The 17746-nt window shown below is 46.1% G+C and overlaps 2 protein-coding genes and 1 non-coding gene across 3 annotated transcripts in view; 2 read left to right on the top strand and 1 right to left on the bottom strand.

The window, feature by feature from the left end:
* The first annotated feature begins 18 nt into the window (after positions 1-18).
* Positions 19-122, top strand: LOC122201481. Its single transcript, XR_006194191.1, has one exon. It is a non-coding gene; the product is annotated as a U6 spliceosomal RNA (small nuclear RNA).
* A 10431-nt stretch (positions 123-10553) lies between these two features.
* On the bottom strand, positions 10554-11240 carry CLDN25 (claudin 25). The gene has a single exon (XM_042907336.1). The coding sequence runs from the start codon at positions 11238-11240 to the stop codon at positions 10554-10556; it is 687 nt and encodes a 228-aa protein (XP_042763270.1).
* A 5300-nt stretch (positions 11241-16540) lies between these two features.
* Positions 16541-17746, top strand: part of ZW10 (zw10 kinetochore protein) — a 35011-nt gene continuing 33805 nt past the window's right edge. Inside the window, exon 1 of the mRNA XM_042906273.1 lies at positions 16541-16728. Within this exon, the coding sequence (XP_042762207.1) occupies positions 16624-16728 (105 nt within the window). The 5' untranslated portion in view covers positions 16541-16623. The remainder of the gene's footprint in view (positions 16729-17746) is intronic.

Below are 17746 nucleotides of genomic sequence, written 5' to 3'. Positions count from 1 at the left end.
AAACAAATCGATGTTTTTGTGCTTGCTTCAGCAGCACATATACTAAAATTAGAACAATACCGAGATTAGCACGGCCTCTGCACAAGGATGACACCCAAATTTGAGAAAGAAATTGATATTTTTATATCTACTCTGTGTCTAATGACATTGATAAGTTCAGTTGCTAATTCTAATAGTTGATCAGTAATTTTTTGTAAAGATTTTTTTTTCTGTGAACAATTATATTGTCTGTGAATGATGGCTTTTATTTCTTTATTTCAGGTCCTTGCAACATTTATTTTTCTTGCCTGATCACACTTACTAAGACCTCTGGTACAATCCTGAATAGAAGTGGTGATACTGGGCATCTTTGTTCCCTAATATCAGGGGGGAAAGTTTTCAATATTTCATCATTAAGTATGCTGTAGGCTTTTTGTAAATTCCATTTACTAGGTAAAGAAAGATTCCTTCTATTCCTGTTTTGCAAAGAGTTTTTTAAAAAATTATTAATGGCTGTTGAAATTTATCAAATGTTTTTTTCTAGATCTATTGGAATGATTACGTGGGTCTTTTCCTTTATTCTGTTCATGTGTGAATTATGTTTATTTACTTTAAGTGTTAAACCATGTGTTGCCAGAAGACACTGATCATATTTTCATATATACATGGAATTTTTCATATTTTGTTAAGGATTTTTGCATGTATGTTCATGAGAAAAACTGGCCTTTACTTTTCTTATTACATTCTTGTCAGGGTTTTAGTATCAAGATTATTCTGGCCTTATTGAATGAATTGGGAAATGCTCTCTCATCTGAGATCGTCTGAGCTTAGAATTACATGTTTTTGTAGGCATGCTTTTCATTATGGTAAAGCAGTGTTTTTGATACCTACAGCATTTTTGGATTTTTTGGGTTACTTCTTCTTGTGTGAATTTTGGAAAATTGTTAGAAATTTGTCCTGTTTCATCTAAAATTTATATTTTACTGGCAGAAAGTTCATAATACCTCATGATTTTCCTTCCTTCCTCCACTTTCCTCTCTTTCTTTTTCTTTCTTTCCCTCCTTCCTTTCCTTCCTTCCTTCCCTTCTTTCCTTCCTTCCTCCCTCCCTAGGATCTATGATGTTCTAGTGATGCTGAAACTGGGTGATGTGTATTTTTTTTCTGGTCACTATTTTCAGGGGTTTATTAGGTCTTTTCAAGGAACTATATTTTGCTTTTGTTTACATTTCTTTTTTGTTTCGGTCGGGTGAGGGGGGGGTCTGCTTTTTTTTTTTTTTAATTTTTTTTTTTAACGTTTATTTTTGAGACAGAGAGACAGAGCATGAATGGGGGAGGGGCAGAGAGAGAGGGAGACACAGAATCGGAAGCAGGCTCCAGGCTCCGAGCCATCAGCCCAGAGCCCGACGCGGGGCTCGAACTCACGGACCGTGAGATCGTGACCTGAGCTGAAGTCGGAGGCTTAACTGACTGAGCCACCCAGGCGCCCCGAGGGGGGGGGGTTCTGCTTTTTTAATGGAAAGCTCTTCAGCAGTGGTTCTTAACCTTGGCTGCCAGTCCAGGATCAGCCGTGTCACAGTAAAACAACAGCAGCTGGCCTTCAACCCTGCAGATCCTGACTTGTTAGATTTGGGCTGGGACCCCGTTACTTGTGCTTAGAAGGGCATCACAGGTGATTCTGATGTACAGGCACAGCTGAGAGCCACTCCTTCAAAGAACATCTGTGCCTGCTAAGGAAGTGGCTTTTACATTGTCGCCCACACCCCGAATTCTTTGGTCTTACAAAAAAAGCTCTAGAACCTCCTTCAGTGAGAGTTTACAGGCTTTCATGTTTTCTGGATGAATGTGTTTTGGCACTCCTCATGTTGAACTCGACTCTGATAGAGATATTGAAAATATAGTTCTTGTAATTCACCTTCCTTTTAATTCCCATAAACACATCAGTTCCCTAAAGTTTGCTCGTAGGCTTAGCTTCTCAGCTATTTGGTCATTACAGTACTTTTTTCTGAACCTTGAAAAAAAAATTTCCCGCATTCTTCCTAAGTTGTTGGACAATAAACTGAACTATTAATCTACTGCAAGGAAGAGTAGAACTGGCTTAAGAGATTTTCAGGACCGTTTCCATGTCTTCCTCCTTTCAACACTGTGGCTTGCTACACTGCCCATCAGGCTGTTCAAAGGTTATGATGACCTCTCGACCTCCTGTGGACCATTTATAGGCAGGTGAATGGGTACTACAGGACAGAGACCTGGTGTCTCCCCTTGTCAAAAATAAGATAATAAGCCTGATTGCTCCTGTTACATCAGGTGGACCAGAAACTGTGATGATAAGCAACGAACAGGAATATTAACTTTGAGTAGGAATAGAGGCTAGACCTTCCATAGAATGTAGGTGACTTGGAATTGATAGGTCGGCACGAAAGTCGTGCCCAGGAACCAACAGTAGTCATTCTTCAAAACTGAATGTATGTTGGTCCCAGTGCTAAAGCAGACATGGAAGTGTGGCCCGTTTTCTGTCTAGAGTCCTGATGGTGGGCTAGATGTGTCCTTGCATGCCAAAGACGGTCTTCTCAAGGTGGCATGCAGGTTTTAATAGCAAGAACAGAATTCCCAGTGATGGCCAGAAAGTAGCATCGTCGTTCACTAAGTCACCCTGACTATCCCTGCATAAGTAATACCCGGATCTCCTCCACGAGTTGCACAGGTTTCCAGCTTTCCTGACTCACAAATCACGGCAGAATCGGTGTCTCTTCTAAGAAGATGTTTCATGGAAAGAATATTGACACTGGAATCTGACACACCTGAGCTCAAATACTGGCTGAACGTGTTTTCCTGGTCTGTGAAACAGGAAAATACTTACCTCGTAGTTAATGTTTTAAGAGTCAAGGACAAAATAGATGCAGCAGTGACTCAGTGTGAGCAGAGCCCTGGATGCAGTTCTCATGGGGAAACTTGTCACAGGATGAGAATTTTAAGGGCTGGCCAGACCTGTGCAGGGCTCACAGGTCGGTTCTAAATAATTGGGGCGTACGTAGATATCCAGAGGGTTATGGGTCTCTGGCAAGTGGAAGTGTTCATATTGGCCAATCGGACTGGCAGAGAGAAATGTTGAAGGGATCGGACCTCATGCTGGTTAGAAACATTACAGCGTCTTCTGCCTGATTCTTCTCTTGTTTTAGATACATTTTTTTTCTTTAATTGTGCTATGGAAAAGCTTGAGCCTGGTAAAGTACAGGGAGTCAATAGTTTTCTTTTTGGTTCCATTGCCACCTTCCATTATGATCCTATGGATCCCGTTTCCCTGCCCCTGACAGCATCTCAGGAAGACTGCATAGCTGTACTGTCATGTGGGAGCCTTAAAACAAAGATTTGCATGTATTGCAGAGTCTAGACCCATCTAGACCAGTTCGGTCATTCGTTTTTTGGGCACTTCTCCCCTCACCTTAGTCCAGGCCTTGGCCTGATGGTCAGGAGCTAGCAGTAAGGAAGGGGCCACAGGATGTTGTTCCTCTCCCCCCTGCTCTGTGCCTCTCCTCACCCCCAACTCCTGGCTCCCCTAGAGCCTGAGGGAGGAGGCTTTATAGGAGAAGGCAAGGGATGTTGTCTACTTTAAAAAACAAACAAAAAACAGTAATATTCTTCTGGTTCTCAAATGTCCTTTGTTAGGTCAGGAATGCAATTACTAGCTCTTGTGTGAGGTATTTTATGTGTTCTCCAGACAACCCTGTAGAAACCTCCGCACTGTCCTTTGATGTGGCTTTCGGACTTCCTGGCTGACTTACAGACCTTCTAAGCTCTTGGTTAAGTCATTCGCCCCTCCCAGCAGTGCTCTGGGACAGTGTCACCCAGACTGGCTCCCCTGCATCCACTTGGGCTGTGGAAAGCTCACCACCCGCCCCACAGAGGCCAAGTGCCGGTGCTGCCGTCATGCCCCGCTCCGGCCAGCCTCCTGATTCAGACTGCCCTCACTGGGTACCAGGCACCCTTCTCTGTGCCTCTGCAACACAGGTCAGGTTTTCTCAACTTTCTTGGGCACCATCCTGAGGGCAGCAGGCATGGGCCTATACAGCTTCCGCAGCTCAGCAGGGGTGGGGTGGGTGTGTTTCAGGTACTGTCTGCCCTGCTAGAAACAACTCCCATCTCTGCATGGTTCTCTCGAGGTCCATCTCCACCCTGTTCTCACATGGAAGGGTTGAGAACATCACCATACCCGCCCCCCACCAACTGTTAAGAATTCCCTTCCAGGAATCCACCTAATGAATCTGTGTGCTTCATTTATATAGGCTGTTGGGTCTGGCGCTGGCCAGCTTGGCCCTTTCTTGGAAGCAGTGTTTTAGCCCCTGTCTTTAGAATTGGGGGCATGTAGCACCCATGGGACTTGACTTTGAGGCTTTGTTAAAAATTCTGAGCAACAGAGAAGTCTAATCTACATTCTATAAATGTGGATGAGGGGCTCCTGAGTGGCGCAGTCGGTTAAGCGTCCGACTTCAGCCAGGTCACAATCTCGCGGTCCGTGAGTTCGAGCCCCGCGTCAGGCTCTGGGCTGATGGCTCGGAGCCTGGAGCCTGTTTCCGATTCTGTGTCTCCCTCTCTCTCTGCCCCTCCCCCGTTCATGCTCTGTCTCTCTCTGTCCCAAAAATAAATAAATAAAAAAAAACGTTGAAAAAAAAATTAAAAAAAAAATAAAAATAAAAAAAATAAAAAAATAAATGTGGATGAAATAGCAAGAATGGCTTAAAAAATAAGTCCATCAATCAGTAGAGTGGAAAGTGACCTCCAGCTTCTTTGGTTCTATGTTTGAGGCCAGTGACTACAAACATTTTCCTAACTCTGAGTGTCCTTTGTTCTCATCCTGGCTGCTAAGACACATCTCCTGTCCAGAAACTCATGAAACTACTTCTGACTTCTCTCCCATCCCTAAATGTGTCTAACCCACATTGGCTTCCCTTAGGACTTCTTCCTCTAGAGTCTTGGAGTCTTGGAGGCCCAGAAGGGTAACAGATGGGTATTAAAAAAAAAATTTTTTTTTAACGTTTATTTTTTTTGAAGGAGAGAGAGAGAGAGAGTGTGAGCAGGGGAGGGGCAGAGGGGAGGGAGACACAGAATCCGAAGTAGGCTCCAGGCTCTGAGCTGTCAGCACAGAGCCTGCTGTGGGGCTCAAACCCACGAGCTGTGAGATCATGACCTGAGCTAAAGTCAGATGCTTAACTGACTGAGCCCCAGATGAGTATTTTAATAGGGACCTTCTGGAATGCCTTGTCTGCTGATGGCGAGGTTTTCAGACCCAAAGGCAGGCTGATGGGGAGGATGGCACTGAGGCATCAAATCTGGTGAGTCCCTGAGTTTCTTTCTTACGGTGTGTGCACATAATAAAAGCTTGTGACTTGAAATTCCGATTGACTGGTGTCCTTTGCTGTTTCTAATACACATGACAACACACCTCTCCATGTGTAGCTACAATAAAGAAGTGTTTTTCATGTTAGAATAATTTGCTACAAGTCTACATGAGAAAAGGCTGAGTTGAAGCCAAGACTTAATTAGTTCTATTTTTATCTCTCATTATTTTCCCTACAAAGTAGGTAGATGAAAACAGTGGCAGTTTTAAGTGAAAGCATCTTCTTCCTCTAAAAGTGGATTCACATCCCTGTCTGGGAATGACATGCTGTTGATTATTTGGGAATCAATCAACAATTCTCATCCCCATTTAAAAAATGCTGCTGTGTCCTTTATAGGGAAAGTTAGGAAGACAAAATATTTTCTTAAAAAATATTTAGCGTGTGTGGTGTGTGTGTGTGTGTGTGTGTGTGTGTGTTTCCGTTGGAGGACATGATCACACGCTGGTGACAAATATCCCATTAGCACCTGCAAACATGGGATTGGGACAAAGGCTGGGAGCCACCAGAAGGAGCAGGTGAGCCACCTGGCAGTAAAAGCCCTATGTTTAGGCCTCAACAAAAGCACAAAGGACAAGATTTTTCTTTGTAGTTCTTTGGTTTTTCCTTCTGCTTCATTGCTAATTTTTCCCTTGGTCTGGTGGGTTATCTCAGCAATCCAACTTTAAGAAGCAACAGGATGGGGTGAAGAAAGACTGCCCTGATGTTGAAGCCCTGGGTTCAAGTCCTGACCAGCTAATTACTCGCCATGGGCATGTTGCCTAAATTTTCTGGATCTCAGTTTCCTCATTAGCAAACCAAATAATATCTGCTCTCCCAACCTCCAAAAAACCTCTCAAGATGTGTTTAATAATACTACCAAGATACGTGGAAGTGTTTTGTAAACTCTTACTCCCTACACAATCGTGTGATCAGGGAAACTGTGTGGGGGTGAGGTGTTAGAGGAGAGGGAGCAGGTACAGCTGTGGTCACCTGGGGGCTGAGTTCCAACTCTTGGCCACATGCTTGGCTTCCTGTGGTCCTGAAGGTAGAGACAGTGTCCCATAATATGACCTGTAGGCTCTGCAAGTCTGGCTGCTTCCTACCTCACTCGCCTTGCCTTCTACATTTTTCCTTCTCCAACCAGAACTGCTGTCCATCCTTCAGCTTTTACCCAATTATTGCTTCTTTAGGGTATCCATGCGGGACTCCCCGGCTAGGCTACAATTTCTCCTGTTGTGTGATCTTATAGAAGCACATGCCTTTCCAAATTTGTAAGGGTTGTTGTGGTTACCATTTCCCTTTAAGTGATTTCATATTAGTATTTGTCTCCCCTATTTGCCTATACGAGGGGCAGGGATAAATTTTGTCTTTTACCTTTTTTATTCCTGGTTCCTAGCACAATGCCAAGGATATGGTAGGTGCTCCGTGCATATCTGTTAAATGACTGAATAAATGACCAGATGGATGAATGAAGAGATGGATGCATCTTGTAGATCCTGTAAAGATCCAAGGATAACTCGTGGATATTTGAGCCTCACCCCTGAGTGGTCAGCTCTGTCTTCCCAGCATGAAGTTAAGAAATAGTGTGAATGAGTAGTTGGGTGAACAACTATTCTGGTTTGCCTGGGACTGGGCACTTTCAGTGCTAAAGCTAGGAGAGTCCCAGGCAAACCAGGGCAAATTGATTACCCCGGAGTGGCTGTGCCTAAGATCTACCCAATGTGGGCATGTACGTGGACGGAATTATCAGCTTCTCAGCAATGTCTTCCACTTCCACCATATGCAAAATCACGTTATAAATCCTTCAAAACGGAACCCAAATGTCAGCCGAGCTACCCAGGCTGTGGCTAAAATAAAGTCCCCTTAACAACAATGACCTGGGTGCCTTTGCTTCTCCCACCTGCACTGGCAGGCCCTCAACCTGATACCTCACCTCAGGTTGGTGAAATTGGTATTGGAACCATACAAAGCCAGAATATAACTGGTGCAAACTGCCCTTTTATGCTCAGAAATGTATTTACCTAGGAGTCATTTGGATTTGTGTACATCGACTGGACATTCACAAAAGGACACGTATAAAAGGGAAAGGAGCCTCCTGGAGAAACCATGACTCCCAGAGAGCACCCCACTCTGGGTAAGAAGGTAAACGTTGACGGGCATTAAGGGGGCCCTTTTTGGGATGAGCACTGGGTGTCATATGTAAGAGATGAATCACTGGGTTCTACTCCTGAAGCCAAGACTACACCGTATGGTAACTAACTTGAAAATAAATTAGGGGCGCCTGGGTGGCTCAGTCGGTTAAGTGTCTGACTTCGGCTCAGGTCATGATCTCGCGGTCCGTGAGTTCAAGCCCCGCGTCGGGCTCTGTGCTGACAGCTCAGAGCCTGGAGCCTGTTTCAGATTCTGTGTCTCCCTCTCTGCCCCTCCCCTGTTCACGCTCTGTCTCTCTCTGTCTCAAAAATAAATAAACGTTAATAAAAAAAAAAATTAAAAAAGAAAATAAATTAAAAAAAAAAAAAAAAAAGAAGTTGCTGGAGATGACGTTGCACCTGGGCTGACTCATGTCCTCAGGAAAACAAACCGACGAACCCTGTGTTACTTTTCTGAGGAGGGAACTGTGCTGGGCTATGCCAGCAAACTTGTTTATACTTGTGTTGGGGGGTGTGTGTGTGTGTGTGTGTGTGTGTTCTTGCTTGAGCAGCGGCTATCAAGAAGCCAGGGCCATTTTGTCCAGAATGGGAGGCGTCTGAGCACAAGCAGCCCCAGAGCTGAGCAGGCAAAGCGCAGCACCAGCGCTGGGGAGCGGGGTCTCAGTTTTGCAAGCAATCCCGCGTGCCTTTGAGCTTGGGGAAGTGACCTCTTTGCGGACACTGGGAGTGAGCACCTTTGGTTATTCTTCTGCAGGAATCGTGGACTCTTTAGGCTGAGTAGGGGAGCGGGGGTGGGGGCTGTAGATGGCAGTGAGAGGAACAGGTGCAGGGTGCTTTCAGCCGACAGACAGGTTTATGGGTAAGCTTGAGGCTCTTCCGTGAGGACTTGCACGAATGCCTAAGGAAGACCTGAGGTGGGTAATGAGGCTGAGGGCCTGCCAGTGGAGGTGGGACAAGCAAAGGCACCCAGGTCGTTGTGAAGGGGACTTTATTTGTAACCACAACTTGGGTAGCTCGGCTGACATTTGGGTTCCGTTTTGAAGGATTTATAACGTGATTTTGCATATGGTGGAAGTGGAAGACATTGCTGAGAAGCTGATAATTCCGTCCACGTACCTGCCCACATTGGGTAGATCTTAGGCACAGCCACTCTGGGGTAATCAATTTGCCCTGGTTTGCCTGGGACTCTCCTAGCTTTAGCACTGAAAGTGCCCAGTCCCAGGCAAACCAGAATAGTTGTTCACCCAACTACTCATTCACACTATTTCTTAACTTCACACTGAGAAGACAGAGCTGACCGCTCACAGCCCCATAACGTAGCAGAAGCAAGAGTATGTCTTCCTCTGGGATATTAAGAATCCTCAAAACTGGGGCACCTGGGTGGCTCAGTCGGTTAAGCGTCCGACTTCAGCTCAGGTCATGATCTTGAAAGAGCAGACCCAGGCTGGCTGACTAGTGACTATGTCCCCGACATGGCCGCAGAAAGAAGTTCCCGCTCAAACCTCAGACCACGCATCCCCCCCCTTGAGTAACTTATGTTTTCTAAGAAAGCAGGCTACCGATTGATGCATTCTTCCGAAGTCTGAGGTGGGAGGAAGGGGAGTGTGAGAGGCATGGAAAGTGTGAGTAGAAGAGGGAGGGCTTCTCTCAGAGGCCAGAGGCAGGAGCCCTCAACCTTGTCCAGGCTTAGAATGACCTGAGAGCATTTTAATAACTGACCCCTCCCCAAACCAATTAAATCAGAGTCTCTGGGGATGGTGTTTGGTGCTAGGTATTTATATAGCACAGCAAGGCTGACAGCCAATGGTTAATAGGTGACCAGTGAGAAACGTTCTGTATACACTGAGGCCAAACATGTTAACCTCAGACACAGTGGTTCTTAAACTTCAGGTGCATCAGAATCTCCTGGAAGACTTATTCAAACACAGATTGCTGAGCCCCACCTCCAGAGTTTCTGATTCAGTGGGTCTGTGACCACCAGGCCCAACATTTGCATTTTTAACAAGTTCCAGGTGACGCTGATAATTGCTGACCTGGGACCACACTTTGGCAGCCAATCGGCTGAGGCCACGACCCTTCCCCAGCCAATCGGCTAAGGCCATGATCCCTATAAAACCTTTGTGCTTTTGAATCTCCCTCCCCCTCCCCCTCCCCCTCCCCCTCCCCCTCCCCCTCCCCCTCCCCTCCCCTCCCCTCCCCTCCCCTCCCCCTCCCCCTCCCCCTCCCCCTCCCCCTCCCTCCCTCCCTCTCTCCCTCTCTCCCTCTCCCCCCCTCCCTCCCCAGTATCTCACCACTGCGTCAGTGCAGGTAGGGGATTGAGCTCGACCTATCTCGAATAAAGGCTCTTTGCTTTTGTATCGGACTTGGCTCCCTGGTGGTCTTTGGGGATCACGAATTCTGGGCATAACAATCTCATGTTTCGTGGGTTCCAGCCCCGCATCGGGCTCTGCACTGACAATCTGGAGCCTGCTTAGGATTCTCTCTGCCCCTCCCTAGCTCGTGCACTCTCTCTCCTTCAAAATAAATAAACTTAAAAAAAAAAAAAAAGGAATCTACAAAATCACGAAGATATATTGTGAAGCTCCCCTTCAAATTGTGTGCCAGAGGCAGAAAATGAACACAAACAAGGAAGCTTCCTATCTTAAGAGGCTATCCTGGGCCAATAATTCATTTTCATTTGCCAAGGCATATTCTCTAGCATTTCTATTTATATCTGCAGTGGCTATTCACACTAGATTTTCTATGATGGAGCCAATTTTGCAATATATTTTCCTTAGTAATGAATCAAGTACATAATTAATGTTATGAGTTTAAAAGCGTATTATACAAGTAAAATCTAAGTCAGAAACATGTTTGCTAGAAAACTATGCCTTGATTTTTCATTCTCAAATTAGGCTCACTATATCACCATGACAGTCAAATCCTTATCAAGTTGGGACAGCGACTACCACCCCCAAATGAGGAAAATATATAGAAGGTGGTAAAGAATAAGGAAGGGAAAGGGTTCTACTGACATTCCTTTATTCCGGAGATTCCTTGGCAGAAGCAGGTCCTAGATGAACAGGTTCCTAGGTCTTGGTGTCAGATAGAAGGAGTCATTGGACTCATTTGCTGGGGCACAGAACGGCGGGGCTCTAGGGCCAGCCATCTGGAGAGAGGACACGTCTTCTTTTCCCAGACAGGCTGAGAAGATGAGGAGTAACCCACCAAGGGCCAGGAAAATACCAGCAGCCCAGCCCAGGTAGAGGGCATCTCCAAACTCCCAGCGAGGCACAATCTCAGGGATGCTGTTATCCCGGAAGTCTTGGATCGTGGCGTAGGCTACCCAGGAGACTGGAAAGAGGGTAGTGGCTGAAGCAGATGTTTCCAAAGTCCCTCCCAGGAGGCAAAGCCGCCTCTTAAATACCCATCTGATCCTGTGAAACTGGAAGCATTCGGACCCACAGCCAGAGAGCAGGAGCCCCAGTAGCCCCAGCCCGTGGGAGGCTACCATGAGGATTCGGGATACCTGGAGCTCCTGGGGCAGAGACAAGAAGGACTCAAAGGCCTTGCACACGGCAACTTCCTCCTGATTCACGCAGACCTCCCAAAGCCCCATGATCCAGGTCTCCATTTCGTTCAGTTCCAGATTGAGAGTCTTCCACTGGGGCAGGATGGTGGTGACACATGAGCAGACCCAGCCGAAGAGGGAGAGGAGCAGTCCCCCAAGCTGGGCTTTCCCGTGGAAACTCCAGGCCATGGTTGCTCCCACCACGGAGCTAGAAAGTGAGGACAGGCGGCTGGGTGACCGGTGAGCAGGCAGCACTTTGGGGGAGACCCAGTGGAAGGTCTTTCACATTCGGAGAGGGCTCTTGTTTCAGTTTTTAGGCAGCAGCTGAGGCAGGTGCCAGGAGCTTGGCAACACTGGGTTTAGGGGTGTGTCCAAGATGGGATGTGGGCGTGGGTTCTGGGGGAGGGTCTCATGAGAGGCAAAGAAAAGCTAGAGAGTAAGCCATCAGTATCGATTTGATGAGTAAATTCATAAACCTGAAGTTAAAATCACTCCCCAGTTCCGAGAGGATGAGAATGGTGTTTGGGGAATATACAATGATAAGATCTTTCTGGAGGGCAACATGACTTCACATTCCATACTTTTTTTTTTTTTTTTTTTGAGAGCGAGAGAGAGCACAAGTGAGAGAAGGGGCAGAGTGAAAGAGACAGAGAGAAAGAGAGATGGAGAGAGAGACACACACACACAGAGACAGAGAGACAGAGAAGCAAGGCTCACTCATGAACCATGAGACTGTGAACCATGAGATCATGACCTGAGGTGAAGTCAGATGCTTAAAGAATGAGCCACCATGGCTCCCCAAATTTCATACTTTTAAATATACACATACTTTGACGCAGCACCTTACCTCCAGGAACTTACCCCAATTTATTGCGAATATATACAAAGATTTATGAAAATGTCCATTGAAATATTATTAATGATTGCACACTTTGGTTAGTACTAGGTAGCCATTTGAAAGTGATGTAGAAGAAACTTCAATGACACGAAAAATATTTTTGATTCGCTAAGTGAGACCAGCAAGTGACCAGTTTTTATTTCCCTATTTGTGCTTGTCTATGTACTTTATACATTTAAAAAAAAATTTTTTTTGACGTTTATTTATTTTTGAGACAGAGAGAGACAGAGCATGAACGGGGGAGGGTCACAGAGAGAAGGAGACACAGAATCTGAAACAGGCTCCAGGCTCTGAGCCGTCAGCACAGAGCCCGACGCGGGGCTCGAACCCACGGACCGCGAGATCATGACCTGAGCCGAAGTCGGACGCTTAACCGACTGAGCCACCCAGGCGCCCCTGTACTTTATACATTTGATAAGTTTACCATTTAATATTTTTGTAAGCAGAAAAAAATAGAAAATGCCCCATTCAATGAACCTATCCAGACCCAGAATATACCAGGAGGGAAGCGCTCTCTCCCCATTCTCCTACTGCTGAAGGACAGCAGCTATAATGAGTGATGGTCATACCAGCTTCCATACTCCTATTTGCTGCTGCAAAGAGGCAGGTTTGGACAGGAAAGGAGATAATTTGCATTTACTGAGAATGGCTACATGCCAGACTTCTGACTAGATACTTTATCCGTATTTAATTTTCACACCGCCACTGCGAGATACATGGTGGGTAACTTGCCAAGGTCCCCCAGCTGGTAAACAACAGATCCAACTCCTGAGCCAGGGGACTCAGACTGTGACACTTCATGTTTCTGTCTCCAGGCTACAACGGTGAAACCTCCCGCAATGTGCACGCACACTGGTGACACAACATGTGGGGTAGGAGGTTGATCTTTATGGCAACACACAGAAGAAAATTGGGACTTTTTTTAAAAGTGTATTTATTGGGGCGCCTGGGTGGCTCAGTCGGTTAAGAGGCCGACTTCGGCTCAGGTCATGATCTCACGGTCCGTGAGTTTGAGCCCTGCATCGGGCTCTGTGCTGACAGCTCAGAGCCTCGAGCCTGTTTCAGATTCTGTGTCTCCCTCTCTCTGACCCTCCCCCGTTCATGCTCTGTCTCTCTCTGTCTCAAAAATAAATAAACATTTAAAAAATTTTTAAAAGTGTCTTTATTTATTTTGAGAGAGACAGAGCGAGCGGGGGAGGGGCAGACAGAGAGGGAGAGAGAGAGAATCCCAAGCAGCCTCTGTGCTGTCAGTGCAGAGCCTGACGAGGGACTCGAACCCACGAACCATGAGATCATGACATGAGCCCAAACCAAGAGACAGACGCTTAATTCACTAAGCTACCTAGATGCCCCCAAATTGGGATTTCTTATAACGAAGACAAATGTTGACCAATGTATTTCCCTATTCATATTTTAACCTCCTGATTGCCCTGTGGTGCACCAGGAACCAGGGGTGTTGGGGGCAGGAAGTGAGGATGAGTATCTAAGGAAACACCACCTTGACATGATCCGAATGATGTCTCAATACAGCCTGATCAGATTACCAGTGGTGTGGGGGCGGAGGGAGGTGAAGGCTCTTGAAGGCTCTCTTTTTCTTTCATGTTTTATTATAGAAAATTTCAAACACATACACAAGTAGAGCAAATGGGTAAAGAAATTTCATATCCTACCACCCAGCGTCAGAAATGATCCCCACATGCCAATCTTATTTTATCCATACCTGCATCCACCATTCACATCCCTCCCTTCACACTATTTTGAAGCAAACGGGGTGCTTTTATAACAACCACGTGTTCTAACCAACACAATGGCAAAATATTATGGATCCCTGGAAATGCTGCCTGCTTGTGCTATGTTCATCCAGATTGGTGTCTGATGTTTTGACTCTTGAAAACAGGCATGTCACATGTGTATGAGCTCAGGACGGATTCTCTCAGATACTGCTCCTTATTTCCTTGCCTTTTTTTCAGAGCCCTTTCTTGACCATTTGTGGCCATCTGTGAGTTGGAAGACATGTAAACCATGATAAGTGTGAACCAGGTAGGAGGTCAGGTTGGTGAGGGAAAACAGAACCCATTCATGTTATTGATTTCTTTTTACTTATTCAAATATTCATTCATGCCCACATGCACGGACTGTGTGTAGCAACCCCACTCCATCCCCTATGTTCTTTCTTCTCCTTCCTCAACCTAACTCTGGGTCTTCCCAGAAAACTTGAGGAACACTGTGCCACTAATCCAGTGGTCTCTCTGCCAGATACAGGTGGAGCCCTGCAGTGGCATTTGTGGGTATGACCCATGGATTAGTTAACCGGAGAAGATCTCAGAAGCTCAACCTCCAAGTGGCCCCTCCTTCCATTCTCAGTTCAGATTCCTCCTTACTGTGAAACTTTTCCGGTTCAATTAGAGCCTGGGTGCTCCTCCTCCAACATTTCCTCTGCCCTCTGTACCTTAGCTTCAGGGCCTGTTACTTGCCCATGCCCCTTCTAAGGCCTGTACCGAATTTTGTATTTATTTTATATTCTTTTCCTTAAAGGGCCCTCCCCCTCCCAGCAACTGATAAGATTTAGGCCCCACAAAATCTGGATCAATCTCTCATTTACCCTCAAGATAGCAATGATAATATTTCCTGGGATTTTGGATTCCCAGCCTAGTCCATTGTCTGTCATACAGTAGTTGCTCAATAAATATATAATACAAGTTTTCAGGAAGGTCATCTGCAGGTCCTTCTTTCTCACTGGACCTTTCTAGTAACAGCATTTGGAATTCAAAGTGAGGCTGACAGGTCTACTGAACAGAAGCTGATCTGGTTTTCTAGGGAGAGATGCCTTCCCAGTATGTTAGGCTGTCCTTTGTACTTCCTGTTTCAACCCCAGTTTCCTGTCCTTTGCTCATGTCACAGGAAGCCGCCCTAGCCTCACTGGGATAAGCGGGTTGTCCTACAGACACTTAAAATATAGACACTTAAAATTGACAAGGACCTTAATTAACATCAGCATCTACTTGAGGTCAACCCTCACAAGATACCTTTTTGAAAAATTAAAGATGACATTTTAACTAAAGTAGTGCATGTTTATTACAGAAAGACAGGAAAACATAGAGAAGAGAATAAATCCCATAAGTCTGCCACTAATATGGTGTATGTTCTTTACCTCAGTATATGTATCTGTATCTACTTATTTTAAAAAACAATCATAGTGTACATAGTATATTGTGAACATCTTTCAGCATGTAACAGTAAATAATGAAACAATTTTTAAATTTTTTTTTTTTAACGTTTATTTATTTTTGAGACAGAGAGAGACCGAGCATGAACAGGGGAGGGTCAGAGAGAGGGAGACACAGAATCTGAAACAGGCTCGAGGCTCTGAGCTGTCAGCACAGAGCCCGACGCGGGGCTCGAACTCACGGACCACGAAATCATGACCTGAGCCGAAGTCGGCTGCTTAACCGACTGAGCCACCCAGGCGCCCCGAAACAATTTTTTAAAAATTTTTCATCAAGTTGATTTATTAACCTCTGATAGAAAGCGTTAACAGGCGCCTAGGTGGCTCTGTCCCTTAGGCGTCTGACTTAAGCTCAGGTCATGATCTCATGGTTCATAAGTTTGAGCCCTGCATCGGGCTTCATGCTAACAGCACAGAGGCTGCTTGGGAGTCTCTCTCTCTCCCTCTCTCTCTCTGCCCCTCCCTCTCTCAAAATAAATACACTTTAAAGAAAAAAAGTGTTAAGTATCTTGTTCTAGTCCACACAGTACTAATGTTATTTATACTTAGGTAACATAAATAATACAAACAATATAAATACGTAATGTATTATTACATAGATGTAACACATATTTGCTACATGACATAGTATATATGTAATATATGAACAAAGATCTATATGATGTAATATATGTACATAGATTGCATTGTAAACTGTGCAACATAAAAAGAGTGCAGTTTAGGGGTGCCTGGGTGGCTCAGTCAGTTAAGCCTCTAACTTCCGCTCAGGTCATGATCTCATGTTCATGGGTTCGAGCCCCTCGACGGTCTCTGTGTTCAGAGCCTGGAGGCTGCTTCGGATTCTGTCTCCCTCTCTCTCTAGCCCTCCCCCTGTTCGCACGCGCTTTCTCTCTGTCAAAAATAAATACATAAATATATATATATAGTGCAATTTAGTCAGACTTTTAGTTATGAGGTGACGCCACTTCGTTTGCACAACTCCAGAGGGCACTACTCACATAGACTCTGATGGCCGCTGCAGCCCTTGAAAGTGAATATTCAACGAAAAAAGATCAAGATGGGTTCGTCCGGTATTCCAGCTCGCTAAGTGTCACAGGTAAGCGTTTTGAAGTTGAGAAATGTTCATTTAGGACTGATTTTTAAGTAAAAACACTTCATTTCGTCTAGCGAAAAACAGGCGGGAAGAGACAAGCTATTTGAAAATAGCTAGGGAGGGAAACGCGTCTCCCTTGGTTTGCCAGCTACGGGACACCGTGGAAGTTCCACTCTAGGACAGTCGCGGTGCCTGCTGGGAGTTGTAGTGCGGCCTCGCCTTCCCAGCGGCGGTCTGAGCCTCGCGAGACTCAGTTTCCCGGCAGGCCGCGCGCCAACGCCGCCGGCGGCGGGACTGGGACTGCCGCGCTGGCCACGGGAGAGTGACCCCGTCAGCGTTGGTTCCCGTCGTGGCGATGGCTTCGTTCGTGACGGAGGTTCTGGCACACTCGGGGAGGCTGGAGAAGGAGGATCTGGGCACTCGGATCAGCCGCCTGACCCGGCGGGTGGAGGAGATTAAGGTGAAGGAAGGCCCGGCACCCGGGGACCGACTGAAAAGGAACCCGGCTCTGTTTGTGGAGGGACCGGGAAAGGAATGGGGGCTGAGGGCAGACAGAGTGGGTGTGAGCAGAGTCAGGTGGGGAGGCTGAGTGAGAAGAATGCGAAGTGGGAAGGCTGGAAGTATTTGGATTGAGGAGAGGGCTCGGAGGCGAGCCCGGACAGGGGCTGGGGACTAGGGAGGGGGGGGAGGCTTGAAGGGGAGAAGGAGACGGTGGCTGGGGAGTGGGGTTAGGTTGGGGAGGGTTGGGGTGGGGTCGGGGTGGGGTCGGGGGATTTGGAGGAAGACTGAGGAGATCAGCAGGAGAGGTGGGACTGCAAGCCCCGAGGTGTCTAGGGAGGGAGCTTGTGAGAGGGATAGAAATGCAGGCAGGACCCCCAAGGCATTTCCTCCACCCACTCCTTTTTGTACGATTTGTTGATGAATACAATAGCTTTGGGAGAATGGTACCTTTCTCCTCTCTGAAAATTTTGTTGTTCAAATCTGTCAACATGTTTATTAAACTCTGTTCTTCACCCCCAAGTGCTTTGAGGCTGTCCTGAGTGTTACAAAACTTGTAAAGAGCACTTTATGGACCCTGCTGTCTTGAGATTGATACACACACAAAAAGCACGTAGCCATTCACAGTTTTCACTTGGTACTGCTGTCCTTACCTTGCCAGTATTCACCCACATCTCTGTTGGATTCATTTAAAATTATGTGCACCCGCATGAAGTCTGAATTCAAGGGAGCAAGTTTGGCACCTTATCACAAAGGCACAAGAAGTAGGTCTTTCTAGCAACCCTTGATGTTATGAAAATAGTTTCCTGAAATCAGTAAGCATTCAGGTTACTGGCATCTCTTCTTTTACAGGACTGTAGCATTTTTCACCACTTTTTATATGGTGGAAAGACTATTAAGCTACCTTAGCACGGCATTCAAGGCTCCTGCCGTTCTGGATCTAACTCTCCTTTCACCAGGTTTCCTTTACCAACTTGAAT

Source organism: Panthera leo, chromosome D1, assembly GCF_018350215.1.
Source record: "Panthera leo isolate Ple1 chromosome D1, P.leo_Ple1_pat1.1, whole genome shotgun sequence".
Classification (NCBI taxonomy): Eukaryota; Metazoa; Chordata; class Mammalia; order Carnivora; family Felidae; genus Panthera; species Panthera leo.
The sequence above is the reverse complement of the archived record's forward strand: the minus strand, read 5'-3'. Positions and strand labels throughout refer to the sequence as shown.

Bases quoted from the DNA above. Each gene is read 5' to 3' on its own strand.
- CLDN25 (XM_042907336.1), bottom strand. From the start codon at position 11,240: ATGGCCTGGAGTTTCCACGGGAAAGCCCAGCTTGGGGGACTGCTCCTC.